Genomic DNA, 27,421 nt, shown 5'->3' on the forward strand with positions numbered 1-27,421 from the left:
GAACAGGTGAAGAAACTTGGCAGCCATGTAATAATTCCATAACAGACACCAAATATATGAGAAGTATTTCAGTTTGAATTCTCACAGCTGGTCATTTTATGGAAGTTGAACTATGAGATTAATGCTCAATGTTCAAATCTTTGAGAAAGACAAAACTGCTCACCAGATTCATCTATATCAGCATCTTCATCCCATTCGTGAAAAGCCTGACTTTCATCTTTCCTGTTTGTCACCCATTCTTCATCTGGCTCCGTATCAAGATCACCTGGTGGACCATTGGACCAATTTCCTGATCAGTCAGTAAGAAATTTAATTCATTAAACAAGCCTTGGTAGTTTATCTATAACCAAACAGTATAACAACATAAGCTGATCACAGGTATGTAAAAGGATCACAGGAGAAAGGCTAAAAGGCAGCATATTGATTTCTTATCCTTATAGGTTTTAAAAGTAGTACATGCAAAATTGGAGTATCGCAATACCTTTCCAGACTACAAAATCTTTAGTGGCTGAATCATTCAAATAATTCCCAGACACAGTTCATTCTCAACTCTTAAGTTTCCAGTAACATGTCTATCAGGAAATGCTATTTCTTCTATTCTATTAGTTTTTCTCATCATTCCCATCATCCTTTTCCTCCCACTTAGGACTGTATGCTTGTTGCTTGTATCCTAAGACTTTCATTAATATTGATTGTTTCTTCATTGCTTATTTGACCCTTATAACAATCATTAAGTGTTGTACCACATGATTCTTGATAAATGTATCTTTTTCTTTTATTTACGTTGAGAGCATATGCACCAAGAAAAATTCCTTGTGTGTCCAATCACACTTGGCCAATAAACTTCTATTCTATTCTATTCTAATACTTTTTAGATTTGTTATTAGAATGGAAAACAAAAGGGGGGTGTCAATAAATAAAATAGCAAAGATCTATTTACTTAGTTCAATAAGGATCCATATCATTTCCATATAATTAAAAAGAGAATAGACTGGGTTTTAAAATTCCTAAATAATAAATGCTGTACAGTAGTACCTCATGATACGAACCCCTCGTCATACGAACCTTTTGAGATACGAACCCAGGGTTCGGAATTTTTTTGCCTCTTCTAACAAACTTTTTTTACCTTACGAACCTGCCGCCGGCTGCTGGGATGCCCCACCTCCAGACTTGAGTCCCTCCCGTTTTTTCCCACCCTGTCCTGCACCTTTCTCCTCTCTTGATCTCCATGGGTCCCTCCCGTTTTTTCCCACCCTGTCCTGCACCTTTCTCCTCTCTTGATCTCCATGAGTCCCTCCCATTTTTTCCCACCCTATCCTGAACCTTTCTCCTCTCTTGATCTCCATGGGTAGGCAAAAACGGGAGGGACCCATGGAGATCAAGAGAGGAGAAAGGTGCAGGACAGGGTGGGCAAAAACGGGAAGGACTCATGGAGATCAAGAGGGGAGAAAGGTGCAGGACAGGGTGGGAAAAAAAGGGAGCAACCCATGGAGATCAAGAGAGGAGAAAGGTGCAGGACAGGGTGGGGAAAAACGGGAGGGACCCATGGAGATCAAGAGGGGAGAAAGGTGCAGGACAGGGTGGGCAAAAACGGGAGGGACCCATGGAGATCAAGAGAGGAGAAAGGTGCAGGACAGGGTGGGCAAAAACGGGAGGGACCCATGGAGATCAAGAGAGGAGAAAGGTGCAGGACAGGGTGGGCAAAAACGGGAGGGACCCATGGAGATCAAGAGAGCAGAAAGGTGCAGGACAGGGTGGGCAAAAACGGGAGGGAACCATGGAGATCAACAGAGGAGAAAGGTGCAGGACAGGGTGGGAAAAAATGGGAGGGACCCATGGAGATGAAGAGAGGAGAAAGGTGTAGGACAGGGTGGGAAAAAACGGGAGGGACCCATGGAGATCAAGAGAGGAGAAAGGTGTGGGGAAAATGAGCAGGACAGGGTGGGAAAAAACAGGAGGGACTCATGGAGATCAAGAGAGTCTCTTTTCGCCTTGCTTCGTTGGGACTGCCACCTCTTGCCACCTCTCGCTGTCCCTCCCCCCCACTCCATTTCGCCTCAGCTTTGTCTGCCGGCAGCTTTTTTTTTTAAAGCCTTAATGTTTTGGATTTTCCTAATCGGCTTGCACGCATTATTGGCTTTTCCACTGATTCCTATGGGAAACATTGTTTCATCTTACGAACTTTTCACCTTACGAACCTCGTCCTGGAACTAATTAAGTTCGTAATACGAGGTATTACTGTATTTCAAAAGCAAAGGCAAGAGATTGCATAACTTAAGGTCATTCAATCTATATTGGCTTTTAGTTTTCCACAAATATAAAAGAAGATAAGGCAGTGATAACTGTATAGGTTCAAATGTAGAGATCTTTACAAATCCAAGTTTGACAATTACTAATTACAATAATTTTCTCACCATAAAAACCTAAATATTTAGATCAAATCATCATCATCATCATCTTAGCCATTATCTATCCCAGTAATGGCAAACCTATGGCAGGGGAGGGCACAGGTGGCATGCGGAGCCATATCTGCTGGCACGCGAGCCATTGCTGTAACTCAACTCGAACGTGCATGTGTGTGCCGGCCAGCTGATTTTTGGCTCACACAGAGGCTCTGGGAGGGGGTTCCTGGGGGACGGGGAGGACATTTTTACCTTCTCCCGGCTCTAGGGAGCCTGGGGAGAGCAAAACACAAGCCTACTGGGCCCACCAGAAGTTGGGAAACAGGCCACTTTTGTCCTCTGAGGGCCTCTGGGAGGGCGGGGGAAGCTGTTTTTGTCCTCTCCTGGCATTGAATTATGGGTGTGGGCACTTGCACATGCACAATAGCATGCGTACACAGTCTTTTGGCACCCGAGGAAAAAAAGGTTTGCCATCACTAGTCTATCCACTGTAGGATGAAGGCCTCTTCCTCATGTTTCCAACCAATATGATCCTGAACTTTCTTTTTTGGGCTGTAATACTTGCTGATATCATCAATACATCTTGTTTTAGGTCTCTTTCTTGGACACTTTTTAATGAAGTGGATCCATTCTATGATTGCCTTGGTCCAACTGCTATCAGTTCTTCTTGCTATGTGACCAGCCCATTTCCATTTTAATTATTTTACTTTCTTGATATTATGTGCTTTTGTTTGTTCTCTAATCCATATGCAGGTCTTTCTATCATGTCTTCTAATACTAAGGATGTATCTTTTCATGGCTTTTTGCCCTACTCATAATTTTGTATCGCTTGTATGATTAGTGTCCATTTTCCACAGCAAGTTGCACACAATGATCAAAGACTTTTTTCTTCAGGCATATGGCAAAGTTGTTCTTGAAAATAGGCGTTGATTGCTTACCTGAACGCCTCTTCTCGTATGGTGAGCGGGTACAGCAGTCACATGGGTTGCTCATGTCCAATCCGGTGGAACTGAGCCTAGTGTTAAAAAAGCTTGCCGGATCCGCCCCTTCCCCAGAATTCGCGAATCCATAGACTAGGCTCAGCTGTGAAGCTCTGTAGTGTTCAACTCTTATTGTTAGAGGAAGAAAGGTTATAGGAAGGTAAAGAAGACACATACAAGGGCGGGAAGTGACTGCTGTACCCGCTCACCGTATGAGAAGAGGCGTTCAGGTAAGCAATCAACGCCTATTCTCCGTACTGAAGGAGCGGGTCCAGCAGTCACATGGGACATACCCAATAGATGGTCCCTAGGGTGGGATTAGATTGCTATCGTGTGAGATAACGGATTGGAGTACCCTTCTGCCGAAGGCAGCGTCCGCTGAAGCGTAAGAATCAATCTTGTAGTGCCTGATGAAGGAATTTGGTGAGGCCCAAGTGGCTGCTTTGCAGACCTCCTCCAACGGGGCTTGAGTTGCCCAAGCGGCCGAGGTGGCTGCGCTCCTGGTGGAATGCGCTGTGATGTTCCTTGGAACTGAGAGGGAGGCCGACTCATAGGCCTTAGATATAGTCCCTCTGATCCAACGGCCTATTACTGTTGAAGACACTTTGGCACCCATGACTCTGGGGTGATAGGCTATAAAAAGTGCTTCTGACCTCCGAAAGGGTCCTGTGCGTTGGATATAGATTCTCAGCGCTCTAATGAGATCCAGGGTGTGCCATCTAATTGCCAAGGGATGGTCTCGTTGGAGGCAGAAGGAAGGTAGGACAATATCCTGAGTTCTGTGGAACATGGAACTGACCTTGGGTAAGAAGGTGGGGTCCAGTCGCAAGACTACCTTGTCCTGATGAAATTGACAAAGGTCCTGCCTGATTGAGAGGGCAGCCAGCTCCGAAATGCGTCGGGCAGAGGTAATAGCCACCAGGAATGCTACTTTAAAGGATAGGTACCTGAGGGACGCCGATTTTAGGGGTTCGTATGGTGCCTGCGTGAGGGAATGGAGAACCCGTGGCAAATCCCAGGATGGATACCTGTGGACCTTGGAAGGTCTGAGGTTGGCTATGCCCTTGAGGAATTCCTGAACTTCTGGGAAGGATCGGAGAGGCTGTCTGCGGGGGCCCCCTAGGACAGATGAAATGGCTGCCAGATGACGCCGGAGGGTGCTGGTGGAAAGTCCTTTATGGAAACCTTGCATAAGGAAGGAAATGATTCTGTGTATGGGAATGCACAGGGGAGAGAGGCCTTCCTGTAGACACCACTGGTGAAACTTGGACGTGTGGTCGTAGATTCGATTGGTCGAACCCCTTCTGGCCTTTAAAATGACCTCCACTGTATCGGGGTCGTGACCACGCAGTTCTAAGTCTCTCCTGATAACAGCCAGGCGGTGAGGTGGAACCACTCCGGGTCTGGATGGAATGAGGCCCCCTGCCGCAGCATATCCCCCGAAACGGGGAGTCGCCAAGGGTCCTGGACGGACAACTGTTGGAGATCCGCGAACCAGGGCCGGCGGGGCCAATGAGGGGCGATTAAGATTACTCGGGCCCTCTCGGTGAGGACCTTGTGAATCACGTCCGGGAGAATTGGAATTGGAGGGAATGCGTAAAGTAGGCCTGGAGGCCATGGGCTCCGGAGGGCATTGATTGCTTCCGCTCCCGGGGATGGAAATCTGGAAAAGAAGCGAGGGAGTTGGGCGTTCGCATTGGTCGCGAAGAGATCCAGAATTGGTAGGCCGAATCTGAGGCTGATTTGATGGAACAGGTCTTGATGGAGGTTCCACTCTCCTGGGTCTATCGTTGCTCGAGATAGCCAATCCGCCTGGACGTTGAGGCTCCCCGAGATGTGGTCGGCTAGGAGCGACCGAAGATGTTTTTCCGCCCAAAGGCCTAACTTGAGGGCCTCCCTCATGAGGGCCTTGGATCTCGTGCCCCCCTGTCTGCAGATATGGCTTTTTGTGGCAATGTTGTCGGTGAGAATGAGAACGTGCCGGTTGGGAATGCGAGGAGAGAAATGCTTCAGAGCCAGGGAAACGGCTCTTAACTCTAGCCAATTGATTGGCTTGGAAGCTTCCTCCGGGGACCACGTGCCCTGGGCTATCATCCCCTGGGCGTGGGCGCCCCATCCCGATAGACTGGCATCTGTGGTGATGACAAATTGATCCGGGCACCTGAACGGGGATCCTTTGTCCATGGCCAGAGACTTCCACCACTTGAAGGATCTGCGAACAATTGGTGGGATGACAATGCGACGATTTGAGTTGCTGTGCCCCGATCTCTGAAAGGGTAATAGGAGCCACTGAAGTTCCCTAGCATGAAGGCGAGCCCAGGGAATGATGCCTATGCATGACACCATCTTCCCCAAAAGGGAAGACAGGGTTACTATGGATACTGAAGGTTTAGATAAAATGCAAGAAATTAACTCCCCTATACTGAATTTTCTCTCGGGAGAGAGAAAAACCTGGGAGGATTCTGAATTAATAATGGATCCCAGGTGTAAGATGGATGTGGAAGGTTGGAGATGACTTTTATCAAAGTTGATGGAAAATCCATGGTCCTGAAGGACTGACATGGTGACAGAAAGGTCTGTTTTCACTTTCTCTAGGGAGTTCCCATGAATCAAAATATCATCAAGATAACATAAAATGTGAATGGGAGACGCCCGGATATAGGCCGCCAGGGACCCCAAGAGCTTTGTAAAGACCCGAGGGGCCGAGGAAAGGCCAAAAGGCATCGCCCTATACTGGAAATGCCTGCCTTGAAAGGAGAAACGTAAAAATTTTCTGTGGCATTTGGCTATAGGAATGTGGAGGTAGGCCTCAGTGAGGTCTAAAGAGACCATGAAATCTCCCGTGTGGATGGCGGCCAAAATAGATGATAAGGAGTGCATCTTAAACTTCCTATATTTGATGAATAGGTTCAGCTTCTTTAAATCCAAAATAGCTCTCCAACCTCCGGAGGATTTTGGAACCATAAATAGGATGGAATAAAAACCTAGACCCTTCTGACCGGAGGGAACCGGTTGAATGGCTCTGATGGACAATAAGTGGGAAATGGCCTCCTCCATACGGTTACAATCTGAGGAGGACCTGGGAGAAGGGCAGGAAATAAAACGTTTCGGGGGGGGAGAAATAAATTCTAAAAGAAGGCCTGTTTGAACAGTGTCAATGACCCAGGGGTCCTTGGAGGTGAGACGCCAATTAGAGGCGAAATGGGCTAGGCGACCACCTATGGGAATTGAGGAAAAATTACCATCTAGGTTTCTTTGAAGCCCTGTTAGAGGACGCTCCCCTTTGGAAGCGAAAACCTCTGCCCCTGGAGTTCCTACCTTGGGAACGAAAGCGGGGGGAATACTGACCTGGAGATCTCTGATAGGAAGCCGCTTGATCTTGCTGACGCCCTGGGCGACGAAAGGACTGCGTTTTGGTAGCCTTTTTGGTGGTTGGACCCAAAACTTTCTTCTTGTCCGTGGTTTCCGTGAGGAGTGGATCCAGAAGATCACCGAAAAGAAGGTCGCGCTTTAAGGGTCCCAGGGATAACTGCCACTTCTGGCGTACTCCCGCTTGCCAAGGGCGAATCCATAGGAGTCTTCTTGCCGTTGTAGAAGCTGCAATAGACTTAGCAGAAAATCTAGTAGATTGTAAAGTGGCATCAGCCACGTACTGGGCAGCTGCAAAGACCTTGTTGAAGTCTTGTTGACCTCTCAAGTCATCGGGAGGAATATGCTGTTGAAGTTGGCGAAGCCACAGAAGCATGGCTCTGGAGAAAAAGGAAGCCGCTGCAGAACTTTTAATGGCCCAGGAATCTGCGGTGAATCCTCTTTTGAGCATTTGTTCAATCCGCTTGTCCTCTGGGCGGAGGACTTCCTCTGCTTCGCCTGGCACAGCAGCCGCCGAGTGAAGGATCTTGACAGGTTCATCCGGTTTAGGAAAGGATAGGAGCTCCTCATAGGAAGAGGAAAGTTTGTACAATTTTCTGTCCTTGGTTGAGGGATTAAGCCCAGAGGCTGGGAAATCCCACTGCTTAAGTAAGGCATCTTTAAACAATTTAGGCATAGGAATTACCTCGTTATCCTCCTGTTCCTCTGTGAAGTAAGGTAAATTCTCCTCCGGGGGATCAGTGGATGTGGAGGCCTGTTTCTCCTGGGCCGCCAATCCCGTAGAAATTCTAGCTTTGAGGAGGAGAGATTTGAACAATTGAGAAGGAAAAATAGTAATTGGAGAAGGAACCTTTATTTGGGATTCCTCATCATCTGAGAGGCCTTGAAAGGGATCCTCATCCTCCTCCATATCCTCATATTCGTCCTGAGAGGAATCTGAATCATCCTGAATAGGAGCTCTAACCGCTGGGGAAGAACCCAAGGGGCGGGAGGGACGAGGAGGTGGAGGAGGTAAGGGAAGCTCATTGATGGTAGAGAATTTAGCATCAATGGCCTTGGACAACACAGAAAAAATAGATTGGAATTCAGGAGGTAAACTAGAAATATCAGCAGGAATGGCAGAAGAATCCCTGAAGGCCTGGGAGGATCCTGGCTGGGGGGAATCTTCAATAATATCTGGTTCCTCTGGACCTATTCCCCATAGGTTAGGTTGGGGTCTGTCTAGGTTTGGCTCATCCAGAGATAACACAGGGACCCCAGAAGGAGGCAGACTAGAAGCCTCTGGGGGGTCTTGACTACTGAGTACTTGGGCCTGTACTTTCAAACGCTTTGCTGATTTGTCATGGATTCTTTGTAGGGCTAGGTCCCTTCTCTTCTCAGCCCTGGTGACCTTGGTCGAGGGGCGGGCCCCTGAAGAAGAGGAGGTCGAGGCCTGGGGAATACTGGTAATCTCATCGCCTGTAGGCCTGGCCTCTCTGGGACCTTTAGTTGTGCCTCTCTTGGGAAAAGTAGCCATAGTCTGACAATTAACAGAAGACCAGGCTGAGCCAAATAACTGAATAATTAGGGAGAAGAATTTCAAAGCCTTCCCAAGAGGAATGGATCCTGCTCCGAGGCCTCGGAGCTGCTGAGACTTGAGGGCAATCTGGGCAAACCCAGAGTTCGTGTCCCCAAATACAGCGTGGCCAGCCTCCCTAAACTTTAATTAAAGTAAATCAAGGCACTCTGGTTGGAGGCTTAGCCGGTGGAGAATTAAGCCTGAGCGTCCCAAAGCCCACTCCGGGATCCACGCGGTGGACTGAGGCCTACGCGGCTGGCAGGAGGCCAACACGAGAGGCCTAAATTTAAAAAGGGCGCGAAGGCCTTCGCGCCGAAAAATCGCTCCGTAATAGAATTCTTAAAGGGGAAGCGATCGACTAAGTCCAGGAGACTAGAAACAAGCGTCTCACTCCGCAGGAGGTATTTCTTAAGCCCTTTAACAATAATACAATAATGAATCAATGAATCAATACTTGCACCAAGACCTCCAGGCCAAAGGATTAAAGGAATCCACAAGCGGCAGCGGGGATCGTAAACGGCAAAACAGCCGGGGGAAAACGAAACCGCAACTTCTCCCAAGGAAAAAAGCCGAACCACAAACGGCTGGCGCTATTAGTGCAAGTAAATAAATAATTCTTACTACTTTTGAAGGAAAAGATCGAAGGGAAGGTGTTAGAATGTTGAACGAGCTATCACAATACAACCGCAGGATATGCGAACTGAGCGAATTCTGGGGAAGGGGCGGATCCGGCAAGCTTTTTTAACACTAGGCTCAGTTCCACCGGATTGGACATGAGCAACCCATGTGACTGCTGGACCCGCTCCTTCAGTACGGAGAATTATGCTTAACTTGCCAAGTACCTACCAACACATTTAACACACTGTTTAATTTCCTTTGAAGTATTTAATAAACTAGATTGGGCAAAAGATGGAATAAAAATCAATGGTACCTATTTAAAACACTTAAGATTTGCAGATGATGTTGTTATCTTATTACAAGACCCAGAAGATTTACAAACATACATAAAGAGCTGAAAAAAGCAGGAGAACCATTTGGCTTAAAAATAGCCCTGAAAAAGAGCCAGGTTAGGTTTAATAAATTCACCAAAGAAAGAAAAATGTTTATATCTGCAGAAGAACTAGACGTAGTAGACTACTACATATATCTTGGCCAACTAATCTCAATGGAATGTGATACAATAAAGGAAACTGAACATGTTAAATGTAGTTGGCAGCCATTTGACAAGCTAAACATAATTTAGTTCAAGGGTGTCACTCAAAGCCTATCAGCCCAATCCGTCGGATAATGTGGTTAGATCTAGCCCACGGAGCAGCCTTGAAAACAATAAAGGAACGACACACAGTACCTCGACTCAGCCCAGGCTGACTGACTGCTAATCTACAAACTGATGGCAGTCGTTTTGGACAGAACATGGTCAGCCTTAGATCCACGAGGACAGCATGGTGAGGGGCCATCTGTCGCCTAGGAACGAGTACAAGAGGTGATAAACTTACGCAGAGCACGGCATCCCTGGGAACTATCTTGCCCCACAGGCTGACTGCATTCTGAGCATTATGCCAGCACTCGCCATTTCCTGTGCACATGCCCAGTGGGTAGGGCCAAGGCAGTTGGGAGGTCTCTTGTTAGCTCCAGGGCAGCTGTGCATGCTAGATCTAAGGCTGATCGCATTCAGGCCTGGATGGCTGCTACAAGTTGTAGATCTGGGCTTGGGTGCGGCCGAGTTGACAAATTGGCAGTGTTGCTGGTGTTGTAGCTTTCTCACACAGGGTTGGTCCTAGTGAAAAGTCAACGCTCGCAGGCTGCAAGGCCAGGCTCAGAAAGGGATGGGGGGAGGGGAAAGAGATTGGCAGCACTTCCCTTTTACTGGGACAGCCCCTGACTCCGCTTGGAAACCTTGTGTCTGGCGCCTGCCCCTGGTGCCTGTGGGCTCTCATGTCCTTGGAACCTGCCAGGCAGGAGTTCCATCAGCAAAGATTGTCTAAGTTTCCCGATCTCCAGGCAGAGGAAAAGGCTGCCAGATGGGGCTTGGCCAGGGGCGTGTGCAGATGAGGGTGCCGTGGGGAAGAGGTGAGTTTGGTGTAAGCTGGTGGGTTTGTGCCCTAGCCTGGTGCTTGGGTATGTAGATCGGAGGAACACTGCAGCCTGGGCATCTGGTGGGGGAGCCTCTAGGCACAAGCAGAACATCCCTCACTTGCCCCACCTAGGTGTGGTCAGCAGACAGAAAGCCTGGATATAGCTTTCCAATAGAGGGTGGTCCCAGTGAAAGGGAAGCCTGGAAGCTGTGGTATGGGTGTGGCGTGGAACTATTGTTGGCCATTCACCCACTACATGGCCAGCCTTAGATTTGATTCAAGAGCCCACCCCGCCAACCCATCCAGCTGGGCATGCTCACAGGAGGCAGTGAGTATGTGTGGAGCCTAGCATTCCTGGTGTCTTGCCATGCAGGCTGACTGCATTCTGAGCACTCCCCTTTCATACATACTTAGGGCATACCTAAGGGGTGGGACCGAGGCAGCAGGGTGATCTCTCTTCAAAGAAGCCTTGCAGTTCAGATCTATATGGGCCAGAACATGTTCTGGCCTAAATAACTGCACCAGCACCTCCATGGCTCGCTTGCCAGCCTGGCCTCGCAGCCCCCTTTCACTGGGACTGCCCCAACCCCACCTGGGAAAGCCATGTCTGATGGTTGTGTGGCCAATCTCTCCCCCTGCTCTCATCCCTTCTTGAGCATGAAGGAAGATTGAGATGGCATAAAAAGTCAGTTTGCGAGCTGACGAGACTTTGGAGCGGTGAAATCCCTTGCTTGAAACTTCCCATCGGCTTCTAAACACTCTTTGTATCAAGACTGGAATGATGTGAAAGGCATTTTCAAGCCGATGCGAGGTTTCAAAAAAAGCCATTTTACTATCCCAAAATCTCATTGTCTTGCAAATGCTCTTTGGCCAGATCTGGTACAAGCCTCAGTTCAAAGAGAACAGAGGCCTAAATTCCTGTCATGCAAGATCAGTAGCACAAGATCTTGTGTGATCTTGTGTGATTTTGCACTTAAAGTACTGCACGAACTTCAGGGCATTGGGGAATGCCTAGGGGTCAAATATTACTGCATGAACTGCAATGAGGAGGGGTGAAAATGGGAAGCTGCTTCCCATTTTGACCTCTCCCCATTGCTGTTGCCTCTGTGCCTGGATCCCAGCCTAAAATTGAACAGGCAGTTCAACTGTCCCACCATCGTGCCCCAGCGCCATTTGCAAACCACCACTCCCAGCACCCTCCCCAACTGCATGCCAGCACAGATGCTCAATTTCCACCCCACTGGCTTTGGTGCTCACCCTGGGTCATCCCTCCCAGCCTTATCTGGCACATCACAGGCAATGTTCCCCCTAAGCTGCGCTGTGCACTATAGCACAGGAGGTGTGCAGCAGTTTCCAATTCCAATTCCAGCGCAGATCCATAACCGTCCGTGGTAGGTAGAGGAGTTCGGGGAGTGGGAGTAGTGAACACTTTTCTCCACCGAATGGCGTGCGTGCACGAGCTCCCGGTTCTGCTGCTGGCCCTCTCTAGCTTCTAGATCAACAGCAGCAGAGTCCACGTCCCTGGCAGGCAAAGAGCTGTTTTCTTCGGAGAGAGGCCGGCCCCCTCTGCCACCCTTCTCTTGGCGCCAGTCAATCGCCCTCCAGCAGAAGGGAGGAGGAGGAAGAAAGGCGAACTAACAGAGGGGAGCCAAGGAGGAGCGATCCGTGCTTTTGTAAGTTTTCCCTGCTGGATAGTCAATCTTTCCCTGCTGGATGGCAATTGACCATCCAGCAGGGAAAGCTTATGAAAGCGCGGATCGCTCCTCCTCGGTTCCCCTCTGTGAGGTCGCCTTTCTTCTTCCTCCTCCTCCTCCTCCTCCTTTGCCTGCGGGGCTCTGTCGCTGCCACCACAGCCGCACCCCCCACCGGAAGAGAGCCTGCCACTTCCCATGCCTCCCTCTGGGTCCTGCAGCTCTTGCTTCTGGATTACGACAAGAAAAAGAAAAAGGGAGAGGAAAGAGAGAGAAAAACAGAAATGAAGGTGAGATAAATGAGAGCAAAAAAGGAGGAGAAACAAATGAGAGAGAGAGAAGGGGGGAAGAGGGAGAAGTACACAGAAATGAGAGAGACCTGGAGGGAAAGAATGAGAGAGGGAAAAGAGGGTAAAGAGAGTGAGAGAAGTGGAGAGAAAGAAAGAAAAGGGAAAGAGAGAAGTGGAGAGGAAGGAAGGAGGGAAGGAGAAATGGAGGGAACAAGAAATGAAGGAAGGAAGGAAAAATGGAGGGAACAAGGAAGGAAAAGGGGAGGGAAGGAAGGAGAAATGAAGAGAACAAGGAAGGAGGAAAGGAAGGAGAATGAAATGAATGGAGAGACAGAGAAAGGAAAGACTTTTGGTGTGTGTGTAATTTTTTTAAATTTTTCTCTCAACATACATTCAAACAATACAGTGGACCATCTAATTTTCCATGAATAAAATGCAGTATTTTGTTAGTAACTAATATCAATCATCCAAAAAGTTGCAAAAGTTTTTCTTCCTAATTTTGTCATCCAGTTGCATACATTTTCTTTTAATTAAATTCCCTCCTTAATGTTCCTTCAAAAAGTACAACACCAATTATATTTCTAACTTATTATGCCAAAGTGCTTCCTTCTTTCTTTATACATTTTTCTAAAAACCAAGAATACCTTGTATAGCCAATCAGATGTTAACAAAATAAAATTAAAAACAAAACATAAACATATACGAATATCAGACTTCTTTCCCCCCTCTAAATAGTACATTTACCTAATCCCAAATTTAAAAATTATTTCAGCCCATCTAACATTTAGCCAATTAATACTTATCTACATAGTTCCCTCTATCTAGAGTTGTGCGCTGGAGCGTGGGAGATTTAAAAGCTCAGCCCTGAAGATTACAATTCTAGCACAAAGGAACGACCTCTGCGCTAGAATTGGCAAACTGTTGCTGAGATTTTAAATTCCCACGCTACAGTGCACAGTAATGGGGGAAAGGCGGGAAAGAAAGGGGCCGATTGGTGGCCCGTTTTCCTTCCAGCCCCTTTAACCCTTTCTCCTTCCGGCTAGGATGGGTAAGTCCCTTACCATGGGGGGAGGGGGGGGTTGCGGATCCGCCGGCCCTGCTGCCAGCCCAATGTCCATCCGCGGAGGTGTGTGGGCGGGGGGGCAGATCCACTGGCCCCGCCACCAGCCCGATCTCCGTCCGCAGGGGTGTGGGCTGGGGGGGCATATTCGCCAGCCCCGCCGGCAACCCGATGTCTGTCCGCAGGTGTGTGGGTGGGGGAGGATCCGCTGGCCCCACCAGCCCGATGTCCATCCATGCGGGTGTGGGCTGGAGGGGCGGATCCACCGGCCCTGCCGCCAGCCCAATGTCCGTCCGCGGGGGCGGGGGCCGAATCCGCTGGACTGGCAATGTCCGTCCGTGGGGGGGCACCGACCAGGGGCTGCCAAAAGGCAAGCGGCCTAGCGGCACACCCCGCCACTGAGCTTCTTGCCTCCTGTGTGTGGAGGCGCTGATGCCGAATGCGGTCCACCCGGGCAGGGCAGGCACAGGAAGCCCCAGGAGAGAAAGAGGGAGGGAGATAAAGAGGGAATGAAGGAGGAAGAGAAACAAAGAAAGAGTGAGAGATAGAAAGGATAGAGAGAAAGAGGGAGGGAGAGAAAGGGAGGGAGGGAAAGAGAAAGAGGGAATGAAGGAGGGAGAAAGAAAGAGAGAGATATAAAGGATAGAGAGAAAGAGGGAGAGAAAGGAAAGAGAGAGAAAAGAAGGCAGCAAAAGAGGGAACGAAGGAGGAAGAGAAAGAAAGAGAGATATAAAGGATAGAGAAAGAGGGAGAGAAAGGAAATAGAGAGAAAAGGAGGGAGAGAAAGAGGGAATGAAGGACGGAGAGAAAGAAAGAGTGAGAGATAGAAAAGATAGAAAGAGGGAGAGAAAGGGAGGGAGGGAAAGAAAAAAAGGGAATGAAGGAGGGAGATAAAGAAAGAGAAAGATATAAAGGATAGAGAGAAAGAGGGAGGGAGAGAAAGGAAAGACAGAGAAAAGGCGGGAGAGATAGAGGGAATGAAGGAGGGAGAGAAAGGAAAGACAGAAAAAAGGCGGGAGAGATAGAGGGAATGAAGGAGGGAGAGAAAGAAAGAGAGATAGAAAGGATACAGAGAAAGAGGGAGGGAGAGAAAGGGAGGGAGAAAAAGAGGGAATGACAGAGGGAGAAAGAAAGAGTGAGAGATAGAAAGGATAGAGAGAAAGAGGGAGGAAGAGAAAGGAAAGAGATGAGAGAGGAAGGAGGAGAGCGAAAGGAGGGGGAGCGAATTACGGATGTCAGAACTCGCGTATGCGTGATAGTGTGCACCCACACTTTATTTATTTATTTATTTATTTATTTATTTATTTATACTTCTATGCCGCCAAGTCCCGAAGGGACTGCAGCTCAGACACTATACGTTTCCACCCACACCGGAAAAAAATTAGAGGGAACACTGTTTATCTACATTTCTTACTTAATTATTAATGTTAAATTTCAGTCAATTTGAGAAAAGAAGAAAAAAAAAAAATTCTATTTTCAATCAATTAAAAATCATTAACATCATTAATATCCCCAACAACTCTAAATTCTTCCATTTATGCATTAATCCAAACCAGTATCACCTACTACATATCTTATTATAATCAATACTTCTAACTTTATTAAAACAGATCAGCAATTCCTAAATTCATATATCTAAATAGAAAAAATAATTAAAGTTAAAAAAGAGCAAACAAAACAATACCCCAAGCTTAATCTCAAATTCCAATTTCTTTAATCTGAGCAGAACTTTGAACCAAACCCTTTTATTTTTTTATTTTTTTGTATCCCCTTTTAGTCCCTTTTTCATTTTATTCTTTCTATTCTTCCTTCTAGGAAGGAAGTACTTTGTTAGAAAAATAAAGGGGTTATTGGATCAAACTTTGGACACGTGATAACGTGGTTATGATGGTGGCAATGTCCCAGGCTTATGTGAACATCTTTTGGGATCTTCTGACAAACAACTGCAGGGATTCATTTAACAACTATGGCAAGAAAGGTGGCAAAGTGAGGCAGAACTCACTTAATAACAGTCTTACTCAGGAAATAGAAACATTGGCCTCCATTGGGGTCAGAACAGAAGTCGAGGATTATCTGTCTGACCAATGCACTCTTTTAGAAGCAGATCAGGAGTCCATTTTGAAGCTCCACAGAAAACATCTAGGGGAGAAGGCAGGTTGTCCTCGACTTTCAATGGTTCATTTATACTGACTGTTCAAAGTCGCAACAGCCTTGAAAATAGTGACTTATGCCTTTTTCACACTTACAACCTTTGTAGCAGCCCCACGATTGCGTGATCAAAACTTGGCTGCTGTTTTATATTTATGACCGTTGCTATGTCTTGAGGTCATGTAACCCCCTTTTGCAACCATCTCACAACCAAAGACAATGGGGGAAGTGGTGCGGAGAAGCCAGATTCGCTTCACGACCGGGTTTCTAACCAATCCACGCACAGACATGAAAATGTGCCGCTCAGACATTATATTTTTCCGCCCACACCGAAAAAAAATTAGAGGGAACATTGGTTGGCACATGTCCAGGTGGAGCCTCCATATCTGGTCAGTCAAAGCCGTTGATCTTGACCAGGCTATAAACATGTGCAACCTGGCCGTATGTGATGAGAACTTTCCTCCCTAAACTCCTAATCAGACACATGAAGAGACATCTCCAGCACAGCTTCCTCCCTCCCAAATACTTAACCTTCCCTTCACCCCCAATTTCTGTGGTAGCCGATGCAAGTAGGCAGCATTGAGGCTGACATTCAGCCCTTCTGCAATAGGGATGTTAGTCCTAGGGAAACACGGAACATAACAGAAGAAAAGCAAAAAAATATAAATATAATATTTGGAATGGAATAACTAAATTAATCTAGGGGCCCTGATATCTCGCTCATTCACCCATTCAGAATGTGAGGAAGGGAAGTGCTTCCAGGCTACCCCTTAAGTTTAAAATTACTACACATTACTAGGAAAAGTAATTAGGGCTGCTAAAAAGAGATTGACAGTGCAGCCTCTTACCTCTAGCCCAGTGCACAGGATAAAGGTGTTTCCAGAGAAATCCTGTTTTCGCTAACTGTGACCATTTAGTGCAGACTTGACTACATCGGCATAATTCTTGTGGGCTAAGATAGCTAAAAATAGTCAGCATCACCTCAGAAGGCAAATGAACAATGTTGGTGGCTGTTTCTGGTTCTTCAGTTTCTGAAAAACAGAAGACACTGTACAGGTACTTGATTGGTCAATCTTAGCAGAATTCAGCTCTAAAGAGACACTTCTAGAACTGTGGCAAAGAATGCTGTTGACAGATTGGGGGAGGACATTTTTTTAAAAAAAGCTATTTTTGGAATTATGTATCCAGCTTAATTCACAGCTTATTTTCAATTTAAAAACTTACCATGATCTCCTTTTTCATCCACAGAATATTTAAAAGCTTTCTGGAGTTCTTCTGCTTGATTCCACAAACTAATGCCTCTACGTATTTCTGCTACAGTTTCCTTCCGTGAGCAGTGTTGTGCTATTACTTTCTTTTTTATATCCTTCACTTCTTCATAGGTAAAATATTCCATCAACATTGGTTGGAAAACCTAAGGGATAACTATGATCAGCATTGGAAAAAGTTCTCACTTACATTCTATGCTACATTTTTTCTTATATTTGGAAAGTTATAGAGTTTTGGTGAATTATAAACAAATATTCTTTACATTAAAAAAATCAATGATGAATTCAAAAGATCCAATTCTCCACAGTAGGGGGAGCTAGTCTCCAAGGATGGGTGGACCTTGTCTGCAGCCAATCAGGACTGTGTCTGCCAACTATAAAATTTGCCCCTCACCTTGGCTCTTTCTGACTCAGTCCGAGTCCAGGACACATGCTTTCACTTGCAGCCATCCATCCTAGAGATTATCCATCCATCCTTGGAATGTGTCATCCATTTCCTACAAGTAAGTGCCCTTCTCTGTGCAAGCTCCCCAACACCTGGACAGTGATTGGGTTGAGGCAGTTTTGGGCATGAGCCCAGCTGCTGCTCATGCCTCCAGCCGAAGGTCCATAAAAGAACCTAGTTTGCCAGATGAAAGAGGGGGTGGGGAGTGGGTTGCAACCTATAGGGAGACTCAAAACAGATTTAGATATGTGGGGGCAGGCTGCAGCATTTTGCTCAGCCTATGCAAGGGAGCCTTCAGCGCCATTTGCTATAACGCAGTCGCCTGGCTCATCAATGAACAGCTGGAGCTCCAATTCCCAAAAGGACGGAGCGCAGCCTGTTAGAAGCCTCCAGTGCCACGGGATTCCCCATGATCTCCTGGCTCACCACTAAACAGCTGGGTCTTGAAAAGGGAAAATTTGCAAGGAGGACTCTGTTCCTTTGCATTTTGTTATGGTCCTTTCCCCTCTGTTTGCGCGAACTGCGGCCAGTTTATGGGCCTTTGTGATTGATAGCCTGCCTACTGATGGTCCTTTTTGGTGTTTATGGCCCTTTGTGTTGCTGCCTCGCCGCTAGGACCCTTCGCTATGTGCTGCGCAACCCTCCCCCCCATTTGTGGGCCCTTTGGCCCCCACCACGCTTACCTGCCGGGCATTGGGGCCTTTGGAAAGCAACCAGCAGCTGGGCTGATAGCCTGGGCCTCCACCGAACGGCAAGGACAACTTTTAAAATCTTTCCCTGCCTTTTTCCTTCTTTTTTGGCATTTTTTCTGGAGCGCTGCAGAGATGCAGCCTCCTTCGGTGTCTGTCAGTGACCATTTTGAATACTACATGTGATCAGGGTCTGCCACATGATTGGTGGGCATTTTGGATTGACCACAAGGCAGGGGGCTATCTCTGCCCTTACAGAAGGTTGTGGCGGGAGGCACAACGTTTTTGGCAGGAGATTTTAATATGCAATTAACAAATGGGATCGGAAATAGTAGGATGTTACATTTAAATAGACTTAATACGGTGGATCTCTATGCAGATATGCCAAATAGAGGTACTTACTATTCAGCAAGATATCATACATTTAGTTGCATTAACTATATATTAATGAAGAGGGTGGGCAATATACAAGTTAAAAAAGTAGATACTGTATTAAAAATATTTGGTTGTCAGATCATGCCCCACTTTTGGCAAAATTGGAAATAGGTCAGGAATGCAATCAAAGAATTTGGAGATATAATGCAGTTGAAACTGCTAGTGAACAAGATAAAGATAAATTGCAGACAGAGTTATGTGAATATTTTAGAATTAATGATGTGGTTGATATTAAACAATCAATTGTGTGGGATGCATGTAAGGCCTATATGAGGGGACAATGTATATGTATGGAAGCAGATATTAGAAAGAGGTGGGGTAGAGAAAGGGAAATGAAGATAAGGGAAATAGATTTGATACAAGAGCAGCTGAGATTAACTAAGAGTACGGATTGGAATAGTTTATTGAAATTGAAAAGGAAACGATAGTGTACGACGCGATCCAATGGAACAAGATGAGAATGACGATGCGACAAAAAATATTGAGCTGGGGGACAAAATCAATGCAACAAATGGCAATATATTTGAAGAAGAGGAAATAAAAAGGACCGTTGAAACTTACCTGAACGGTCTTCTCGATGCACTGCAAGGAGAGTCCAGGATGGGTAATTCTTCAGTCTGATTGGTCGGGACTGAGTTTAATTTAAATAATAGGCAGGTACCGCCCCCCTTAGCCCTCCAGTCTAAAGGAAACGAAGGAGCAGTATAGCTAACACAAATTTATTCAACATTCAAGGTAACTAGAAAAAAACAACTCCCAAAGGCATACCCTTGTCAGAAAGAGTCCCTGGTCCCAATTTTGGGTGGGTCTGGACTCTCCTTGCAGTGCATCGAGAAGACCGTTCAGGTAAGTTTCAACGGTCCTTCTCCAATGCACTTGCAAGGAGAGTCCAGGATGGGATATACCCAAGATATTAACCAAGGGAGGGAGAAGGTCGGACCGGGGGCTCTGAGAAGGAACACACCCGCTGTAGTACCCTCCTCCCAAACGCTGCTTCCGCGGAAGCGAAAGAGTCAATTCGATAGTGTCTGATAAATGAGGACGGCGCCGCCCAAGTGGCCGCCCTGCAAATGTCCTCTAGTGAAGCCTGGGTGCTCCAGGCTGCTGAAGTGGCCGTACTACGAGTGGAATGTCCCGTGAGTCCCTGAGGCACAGGGGATCCTTTAGTCCGGTAAGCCTCTCTAATGCAATCACAAAGCCAGCGGCTGATTGTCCTAGGGGAGACTTTAGTGCCCAACGTTCTGGTTGCAAAGGACACGAATAAAGCCTCCGAAACTCTGAATCCCTGAGTCCTGCGAATGTAAATTTTCAGAGCTCGTCTCACATCGAGCTTATGCCACTTAAGCTCCGAGGGGTGAGTCCCGTGGGTACAGAAGTCTGGGAGGACTACCTCCTGTGCCCTGTGGAAAGCAGAGTTGATCTTTGGTAGAAAGGCTGGGTCAAGTCTTAAGACCACCCTGTCCGTGTGAAAAGTGCAAAGATCCTCCCTGATTGAGAACGCTGCAATCTCAGAGACCCTCCTGGCGGATGTGATTGCGACCAAAAGGGCCGTCTTGAGGGTTAACATTCTGAGAGGTATGTGGCGAAAGGGTTCAAATGGAGGTCCCGTCAAGGCGTGTAGCACCAAGGATAAATCCCAAGAAGGGAACCGATGGATCGGTGGTGGTCTGATGTTAGCTGCCCCTTTCAAAAAGTCCCTGATCCAGGGGTGTCTGGTCAGAGGGCGGGAGTTGCCCCCTCCTATGATGGTGGATAAAGCGGCCACATGACGGCGTAAGGTGTTTGGAGCAAGACCTTTTTCAAGGCCCGCCTGAAGAAAACTTAGGACCAGGGGAGGGGAGGCCTTTTGTGGATCTACCTCCCGCTCCTCACAGAACCTGGAGAAGGAAACCCAGGTAGCCTGGTATATTCTTCTTGTCGAAGGCCTGCGAGCCGCCTGGATTGTATCAATAACTGCCTCTGGTAAGAGATGTTGTCTTAGATGTTGCCGCTCAATTTCCATACGGTCAGCTGCCACCACTGTGGCTCTGGATGGGAGATCGAGCCCTGGGAGAGGGAAATCAGGTGATCTGGAATCCTCCAGGGGGGTGACACTGACAGTTGCATCAAGTCCGCAAACCAAAGGCGACGCGGCCAGTATGGAGCCAGCAACAGTACCTCCGCTCGTTGCTCCAGAATCTTTCGCATGACCCTGGGGATGATGGAGATCGGGGGAAATGCATATAGAAGTCCTGGCGGCCACAGTATCCGAAGAGCGTCCACCCCTTCCGCTCCCGGGGTCGGGAAGCGGGAGAAGAAACGTGGGAGCTGGGAGTTGCTTCGGGTAGCAAACAGGTCCAGGATTGGCATCCCAAACTTTCGAGTGATGATCTGAAAAATTGCTGGATCCAGCTGCCACTCCCCTGGATCTAATGTCTCCCGGCTCAGCCAGTCCGCGCACACGTTCTCTACGCCTGAGATGTGCTCCGCTGACAGGGAAGCCAGATTTGCCTCTGCCCATCTGAACAGGGACTCTGACTCCCTCATCAGTCGTCGAGACCGAGTCCCCCCTTGTCTGTTGATGTGAGACCGGGTAGAGACATTGTCGGTCCGAACCAGGACATGGTGGCCCGTTACCAGGTTCGCGAAGCTGAGGAGAGCCAGGGAAACTGCCTTTAACTCCAAGAAGTTGATGTTGACTTCTCTCAGGTCGGATGGGTCCCAAAGGCCCTGGGCCAAATTCGAGGAAAGATGGGCTCCCCATCCCGTCAGGCTGGCGTCTGTCGTCATTGTCAGAAAATGCTTGTCTAGGAAGAGTGACCCCTTTGTTAGAGCTGGGGAAATCCACCACCGTAAGGACCGTCGAACTGCCGGGTCGAGGTGCACCTGAAGGTGGGAATGGCTGGTCTTTCTCCTTTGGTATGGTAGGAGGAACCACTGGAGAGGGCGTAGGTGGTACCTGGCCCATGGAATGATGTCGATACAGGACACCAGTGTACCTAGAAGCTTGGACAGAGACGAGAGTCTGGGGAACTGCTGTGTCGCCAAGCTCCGGACGAGCTCTCTGATAGTGGACTGCCTCTCCTGGGACAGGAAAACAAGGCCCTTCCTGGAGTCTATACTGGTACCCAGGTGGGCCAGCCGTGTTGTGGGAGTCAAGTGGCTTTTTTCGAAGTTGATCGAAAAGCCGTGGTCCTGAAGTGTCTGGATCGTGAGATGCAGGTCCTGAAGCGCAAGGTCTCTTGATCTGGACAGAATCACGATATCGTCCAGATAGGCCATTAGGCGCACCGACTTCTGCCTGAGGCCTGCCGTGAGAACGTCCAGCAGCTTCGTGAAGGATCTTGGGGCCGATGAAAGCCCGAAGGGCATGGCCCTGTATTGAAAATGGACTCCATCCAGGCTGAAGCGCAGATATTGCCGGTGAGACGGAAGGATGGGGACGTGAAGGTAGGCCTCTTGTAGGTCTATGGACGTCATGTAGTCCCCCTGTCTGATGGCTGCCAGGATGGAACGCAGAGAATGCATTCTGAACCTCCTGTACTTTACATAGAGGTTCAGTCTCCGCAGGTTCAGAATGAGGCGTGCCCCTCCTGACGATTTTGGTACCAAGAAGATCGCTGAGTAGAATCCCAAACCCCGCTGAGGTGTAGGGACCTCCTCGATGGCACCTATCTCCAGTAGGTGAGATACCTCCTGATATAGGAGCCTCTTCTTGGACATCTCCAAGGGGGCGCGACAAGGCAGGTAGCGACAAGGTGGAGGGCAAAGAAATTCGATCTGTAGGCCTTGTGAAACTGTTGAAGTCGCCCATGGATCTGATGAGGTGTTGGTCCAGACGTCGGAGAAATGGGTTAGTCTGCCGCCTAAAGGGATGTCCGGAAGAAAGTCACTTGGTCTTCCTGAACCCTCTGCCTGAACCTCTAAAGGGGCGGCGGCCCTGGTAGGACCTGGAGCGATCAAATTGTGGGTTCCTGTCCGTGCGAAAGGAACCCTGACCGAAGGATCCCTGAAAGTAGGGCCTCGACCCTTGGTTGTTGGTCGAGGTGGAATCATTCCGAAAGGACTGCCGCCGTTGGTAAGGTGTAAAACGCCGTCCTTGCTTCTTACTGGAGTTGGGCATAATCTTCTTCTTATCCCTATCCTCCACTAGCACATCGTCCAAGATGTCTCCGAAGAGCTTCTTGCCCTTAAACGGTGAAGAAGCTAGGGCCCATTTTGACTTCACGTCGGCCTGCCAATTCCTTAGCCAGATGAGTCTGCGGGAGGCGACCGACGCGGCCATTGCCCTTGATGAGAATTTGGCGGCATTGACTGTTGCGTCCGCCGAAAATTCAGTGGCCGCCAACAGTTTGTTTAAGTCTTGGCGTAGTCTCGCATCCTGCGGATCGACTCTGGACTGAATGTCCTTTATCCAGAGGAGCGTAGCTCTATTAAAGAATGATGCCGCCGAGGCGGCTCTTACGGCCCAAGCTGACATCTGGTGAGCCCTGCGAACAACATTGTCCGCCCTTTTGTCTTCCGCTTTTAGTCCCTCCTGGGATTCTGAAGGGACTAGGGCATTTGAGACTAGACCGGTTACCGGCTTGTCCACTATCGGCAGCTCCAGGAGGTCCTCCATGTGCTGGTCAAAGGTGTAGAAACGTCTGTCCAGGTTAGACGGGCCCTGACCCGTCGCTGGGTTTTCCCATGGGCGTTGTACAGTCTCTAGAAAAAGATGGGAGGATGGAACATTAACAGTCTCCTGTTTTGGAAATACAAAGAGACCACTCGTAGGCTGATCTAGAGCAGAAGCAGCCCCTTGACCTCCCTCACCAGCCTGGTCAATGGTGATCCTGGCTTTGTTCAGGAGAACCCGGAAGAGTGAGGCCTTGAACAGGCCTGGTAAGGCGGGTTGCTCAGGTGGCTGTTCATCGCCGGATAACTCATCCTCATCCTCGCTGAAGCCTTCTCTGGAAAATTCATCCTCCTCCCCCGACTCCAGGATGGATTGAGAGGCTGGAGCCGTCCAGGGGTCTCTGAATCTCGACGGAGCAGGTCCGGCCGGTACCTGCTGCTGCTGAGCCACGCTAGCCTGCCCCTGTGTGTAGGCGCTGACAATCAGGTCCTGCAGGGCTTGAGGCATGGTTTGCCAGGCATCCTGTGCCGTGCGCAATCCAGCAGCCGTAGGGGTGAAAGTGGCTGCTGAAGTCTGGCCACCCTGAGGGGGCATTGGCTGTGGAGCAGTAGATGTGCTGGGCCACGCTGCTTGTCTTCCAAATGCAAAGACATCCTGTCTGGAAGAAGTTGAGGGTTGGAAGTATCTTTCCGGTGACCAGTCCCTCACCGAGGCCGAGCCTGCTACCCCTGGTGCAAATAAGGGGGAGGCTGGCTGAGGGATGGAAATGGGGGGCTGAGCAGGCGCAAGCGTGCCTCCAGACCTCTGAGAGGATTCTAACTGTTTCTCCAGCGCTTTAATCCTCTTCTCAGCCTCCCTGAGCGCAGCCCCTTGGGAAGATTTTTGTTTCTGGGGCCTTTCCTTGGGGGTAGGGGGCCTGGTAGCACTGGCTTCCTCCCCAGCCGGAATAGATTGGTCAGCCATAACTCACGAAAAGGTTGAGACAGCAAGGATCGTCTGCTTCTGCACACTCCAGCAACTGAACAGCAATCGAAGGTTGTTAAAGGTAGAATCCACAACCGAATCGTTGCTCCTAACCGCTAGCAGTAATGGCGTCTAAGGCAGTAACTGCTGGTTGGTATTGTGCGCCTGCGCGTCTCTCGGCAGAGGGGACACTTGGCGCGAAAAACAGCCTTGCTGAGGAAGACGCTGCTGTGCGTCAGGCTCAAAAAACATGGCCGCCGGGCCGTTGCCCTGGCAACCAATGATGCCTTCAGACAGTAACTGGCCTGCCCGCTCGATTTCGGGCTCCTTAGAAATGGCCGCCGGCTGTTGTCATGGAAACGGGCGGGAAGCCTCCCCTGGCTTCCCCGCCCTTCCTCCGGCGCTGTAGGCAAACGGCGACCGCCGAGGCTTTTCCTCGCTGCCAGTCCCTGCCATATTATAAAGGCATGTCGAGCCTTTCAGCGCTTCCCATTTGACTTTCTCCGCCGATGGTAAGGGGGGGGGGGGCGAGACGCGCTCCCCTCTTCACTGAGGACCTTCCTCTCCTGGTCCTCGGGTTTATTCGCCACGGGCGGGACGGACCCTCCCGAGGCGTCAACCCCTTCCTCTCTTCCAGGGTCTACCTCGGAGGTAGTCTCCCTGGGTGCTCACTCCGGGGACAAGGCTGCCAGCCCAGCTCGTGGGGTTGGGAAAGGAGGAGCTGCAGACCCCTGGATAAACCCACTGGAGGTTTGAATCCAGGGCTGCCTGAGGAAACAATTTTTTTTCCCCCCAACTGCACCTGCAAGATAAGAAAAGAAGAGAAAAAACAAAATATTAAATTAAATTAATACATATAATTAACAATAAACAATAAATATAAATTTATTGAAGAGAAACAAACTCAGAGTCCCTATACTGCGACTGAGTTTTTAGACAGGAGGGCTAAGGGGGGCGGTACCTGCCTATTATTTAAATTAAACTCAGTCCCGACCAATCAGACTGAAGAATTACCCATCCTGGACTCTCCTTGCAAGTGCATTGGAGAATCATGTATATTAGCACCGAGAGACCCTAGTGAAGAGGTTAGATATGGTAAAGAGCAGCTAGAAAAGATAATGAGAAAATATTATGAGGAGTTGTACAAAGAGGAGCAGGTAAATATAGGATAAGATTAGAGGGGGGATGGGAGTCCCAGATTGGAAATTGTATTATCTAGCTGCCTCACTGTGTTGGGTGAAAGACTGGATAACTCTCAGGGGGAAGAGAATATTAGCAATAGAGGGCTTAAATCTTAAATTTGGATGGCACTCTTTCCTATTCGGGACAAAAATAAATCTTATACCTATTTTAAACAGCATCTCATAAGGAAAAGTTTAATAGAATCCTGGTCAACAATCCAAAAATCCCATTACTTACAAATTCCAAGCCATTACATACCCTAACATAATGAATATGAATAAAATAATAACATATGATCAAATATTTGATGAGAACAATCTCTTAATTCCTAAACAAGATCTGCAACAAAAAGGGATTAATGTAGACTGGATTCAATATTACCAGATCAAATCAAGATACAATGAAGACAGAAATAGACTGGGATTTCAAAAAATAGGTATTCTAGATAAAATTGTTTTTGGACCAGACGAAAAGTTAATTTCCAAGATATATAAGTACCTTTTACATCAAGAACTAGCAGAGGAAGAAGTAAAGGGCCCCATGATAGCATGGGGTCAAAATTTTTGTTATGCTATAAACCTGCAGGAGTGGGAGAAACTATGGACATCTAACTATAAAATAATGCTATCAGTTCCTTATAGAGAAAATATATATAAAATGTTCTATAGGTGGCATCTGCCACCCACACGTTTAGCTAAGATGTACCTTAGACTTTCCCCGAAGTGCTAGAAATGCAAAGTGAAAACAGGTACATATTATCACGTGTAGTGGACGTGTCCACTAGTCAAGGAATTCTGGAAGAAAATTAAAGATATGATTGAACAAATTATAGGGGAAAAATACCATTAAAACCAGAAGAACTCTTCCTTCTTGGAATAATTAGGCATAAAATTACAAAAAATGATAGACATTTGATTTTACATATAACGACTGCAGCAAGAATTATATACGCCCAACACTGGAAGCAGGAGACCGTCCCGACAATGTTTAACCTAATAACAAAGATATATGAAGTAGTAGAGATGACCAAGCTCACCCAAGAACTACAGGACAAAGATACCAAGGAATTTCACAACACCTGGGACAGGTGGTATGTCTGGATAACAAAACCCCCCAAATTATTATACAAATAACTAAAACTGTTATTGTGAATACATATTCAAATTAAAATGGGGGGGGGGAGGGAGAGAGAGAAACCAAACTGTTGTTAAATGTAAATATTGTTGTTTCAAGGCACCATTATACCATAGAATAAATATAGAGGAAATGAAAGGAATGGTAGAGAAATGGATATTAACAAACTAAGGAGATCTATGTGTATTAGTAAATAAGAAAAAAATTGTTATAAATGAGTAAGCTGCAAAAACCAATTATCCTGCAATCCAGCAGGTATGCTTATTAAGCTCTTATACCAAAAATACTCTTATGTATAAAGCATAATGCTTTATTTCGTCTTGATTGTATGTACGTATGTTTCTTTATTTTTTAATTTCTTTTTTCTTCTGTCAATGTTGTGTTGTTTCTTTTTTTAATGTAAATAATTAATAAAGATTTTTTTTAAAAAAGGAGTCCTTAAAGTTGGGAAAATAGTAAGTGAAGAAGATAAACAAATATTGAATGCAGAAATTACACAAGATGAAATTGCTAGAATAATTAAAGGATTAAAACAAGCCAAGCACCGGGCCCGGATGGGTTTACAGGGGAATTTTATAAAATTTATATGAACGAATTGTTGCCGCATTTGGAGAAACTGTTTAATAACTGTTAACTCATGATATCCTGCAGACATAGAAGCTTTCAGAGATTGTTGCCATCCCGAAGATCGATCAAGATTTAAGAGAGCCTGGGTCCTACTGTCCTATCAGCTTGGCAAATCAAGATTATAAAATAGTTTTTGACTCTTTATTTTTTGTGCCAATTCCTCTTGATTGTGTAAGTTTACCTTATGCTTTGTCAAATTTAATTCTTCCAGTGATTTTTGGTCTGGTGGATTTTTATGTAGTTCTCCTTCTAGGAAAGATACTTTCTGAAGCAGTTTTTGCATTTCACTTTTCTTTTGTTTATTTTTGGCAGCTAAATATGATATAGAGAGGCCTCTGATATAGGCCTTCGTGGTATCCCATAAGTTAGCTTTATTTGTTTCACTGTTATCATTTATTTCTAAGAAATATTTTAGCTCCTTTTCCATCTTTCATGTATAATCCTTTTCCTTAATAACAGATTGGTTTAAGGACCATCTTTTTTTGGGTTTAGGACATTTAGCCTCCGC

At 47.2% G+C, this 27,421-nt stretch overlaps 2 protein-coding genes across 2 annotated transcripts in view; one reads left to right on the top strand and one right to left on the bottom strand.

Annotated features, from left to right (window-relative positions):
- LOC139170328 (uncharacterized) overlaps positions 1-27,421 on the top strand; it is a 355,966-nt gene that overhangs the window by 155,989 nt on the left and 172,556 nt on the right. The window lies entirely within an intron of this gene.
- FBXL5 (F-box and leucine rich repeat protein 5) overlaps positions 1-27,421 on the bottom strand; it is a 151,886-nt gene that overhangs the window by 64,472 nt on the left and 59,993 nt on the right. Inside the window, 3 exon segments of the mRNA XM_070757367.1 lie at positions 164-289; positions 16,422-16,604; positions 16,798-16,987. Coding sequence (XP_070613468.1) covers positions 164-289; positions 16,422-16,604; positions 16,798-16,987 — 499 coding nt within the window.

This window comes from Erythrolamprus reginae, chromosome 7 (assembly GCF_031021105.1).
Source record: "Erythrolamprus reginae isolate rEryReg1 chromosome 7, rEryReg1.hap1, whole genome shotgun sequence".
Taxonomy (NCBI): Eukaryota; Metazoa; Chordata; class Lepidosauria; order Squamata; family Dipsadidae; genus Erythrolamprus; species Erythrolamprus reginae.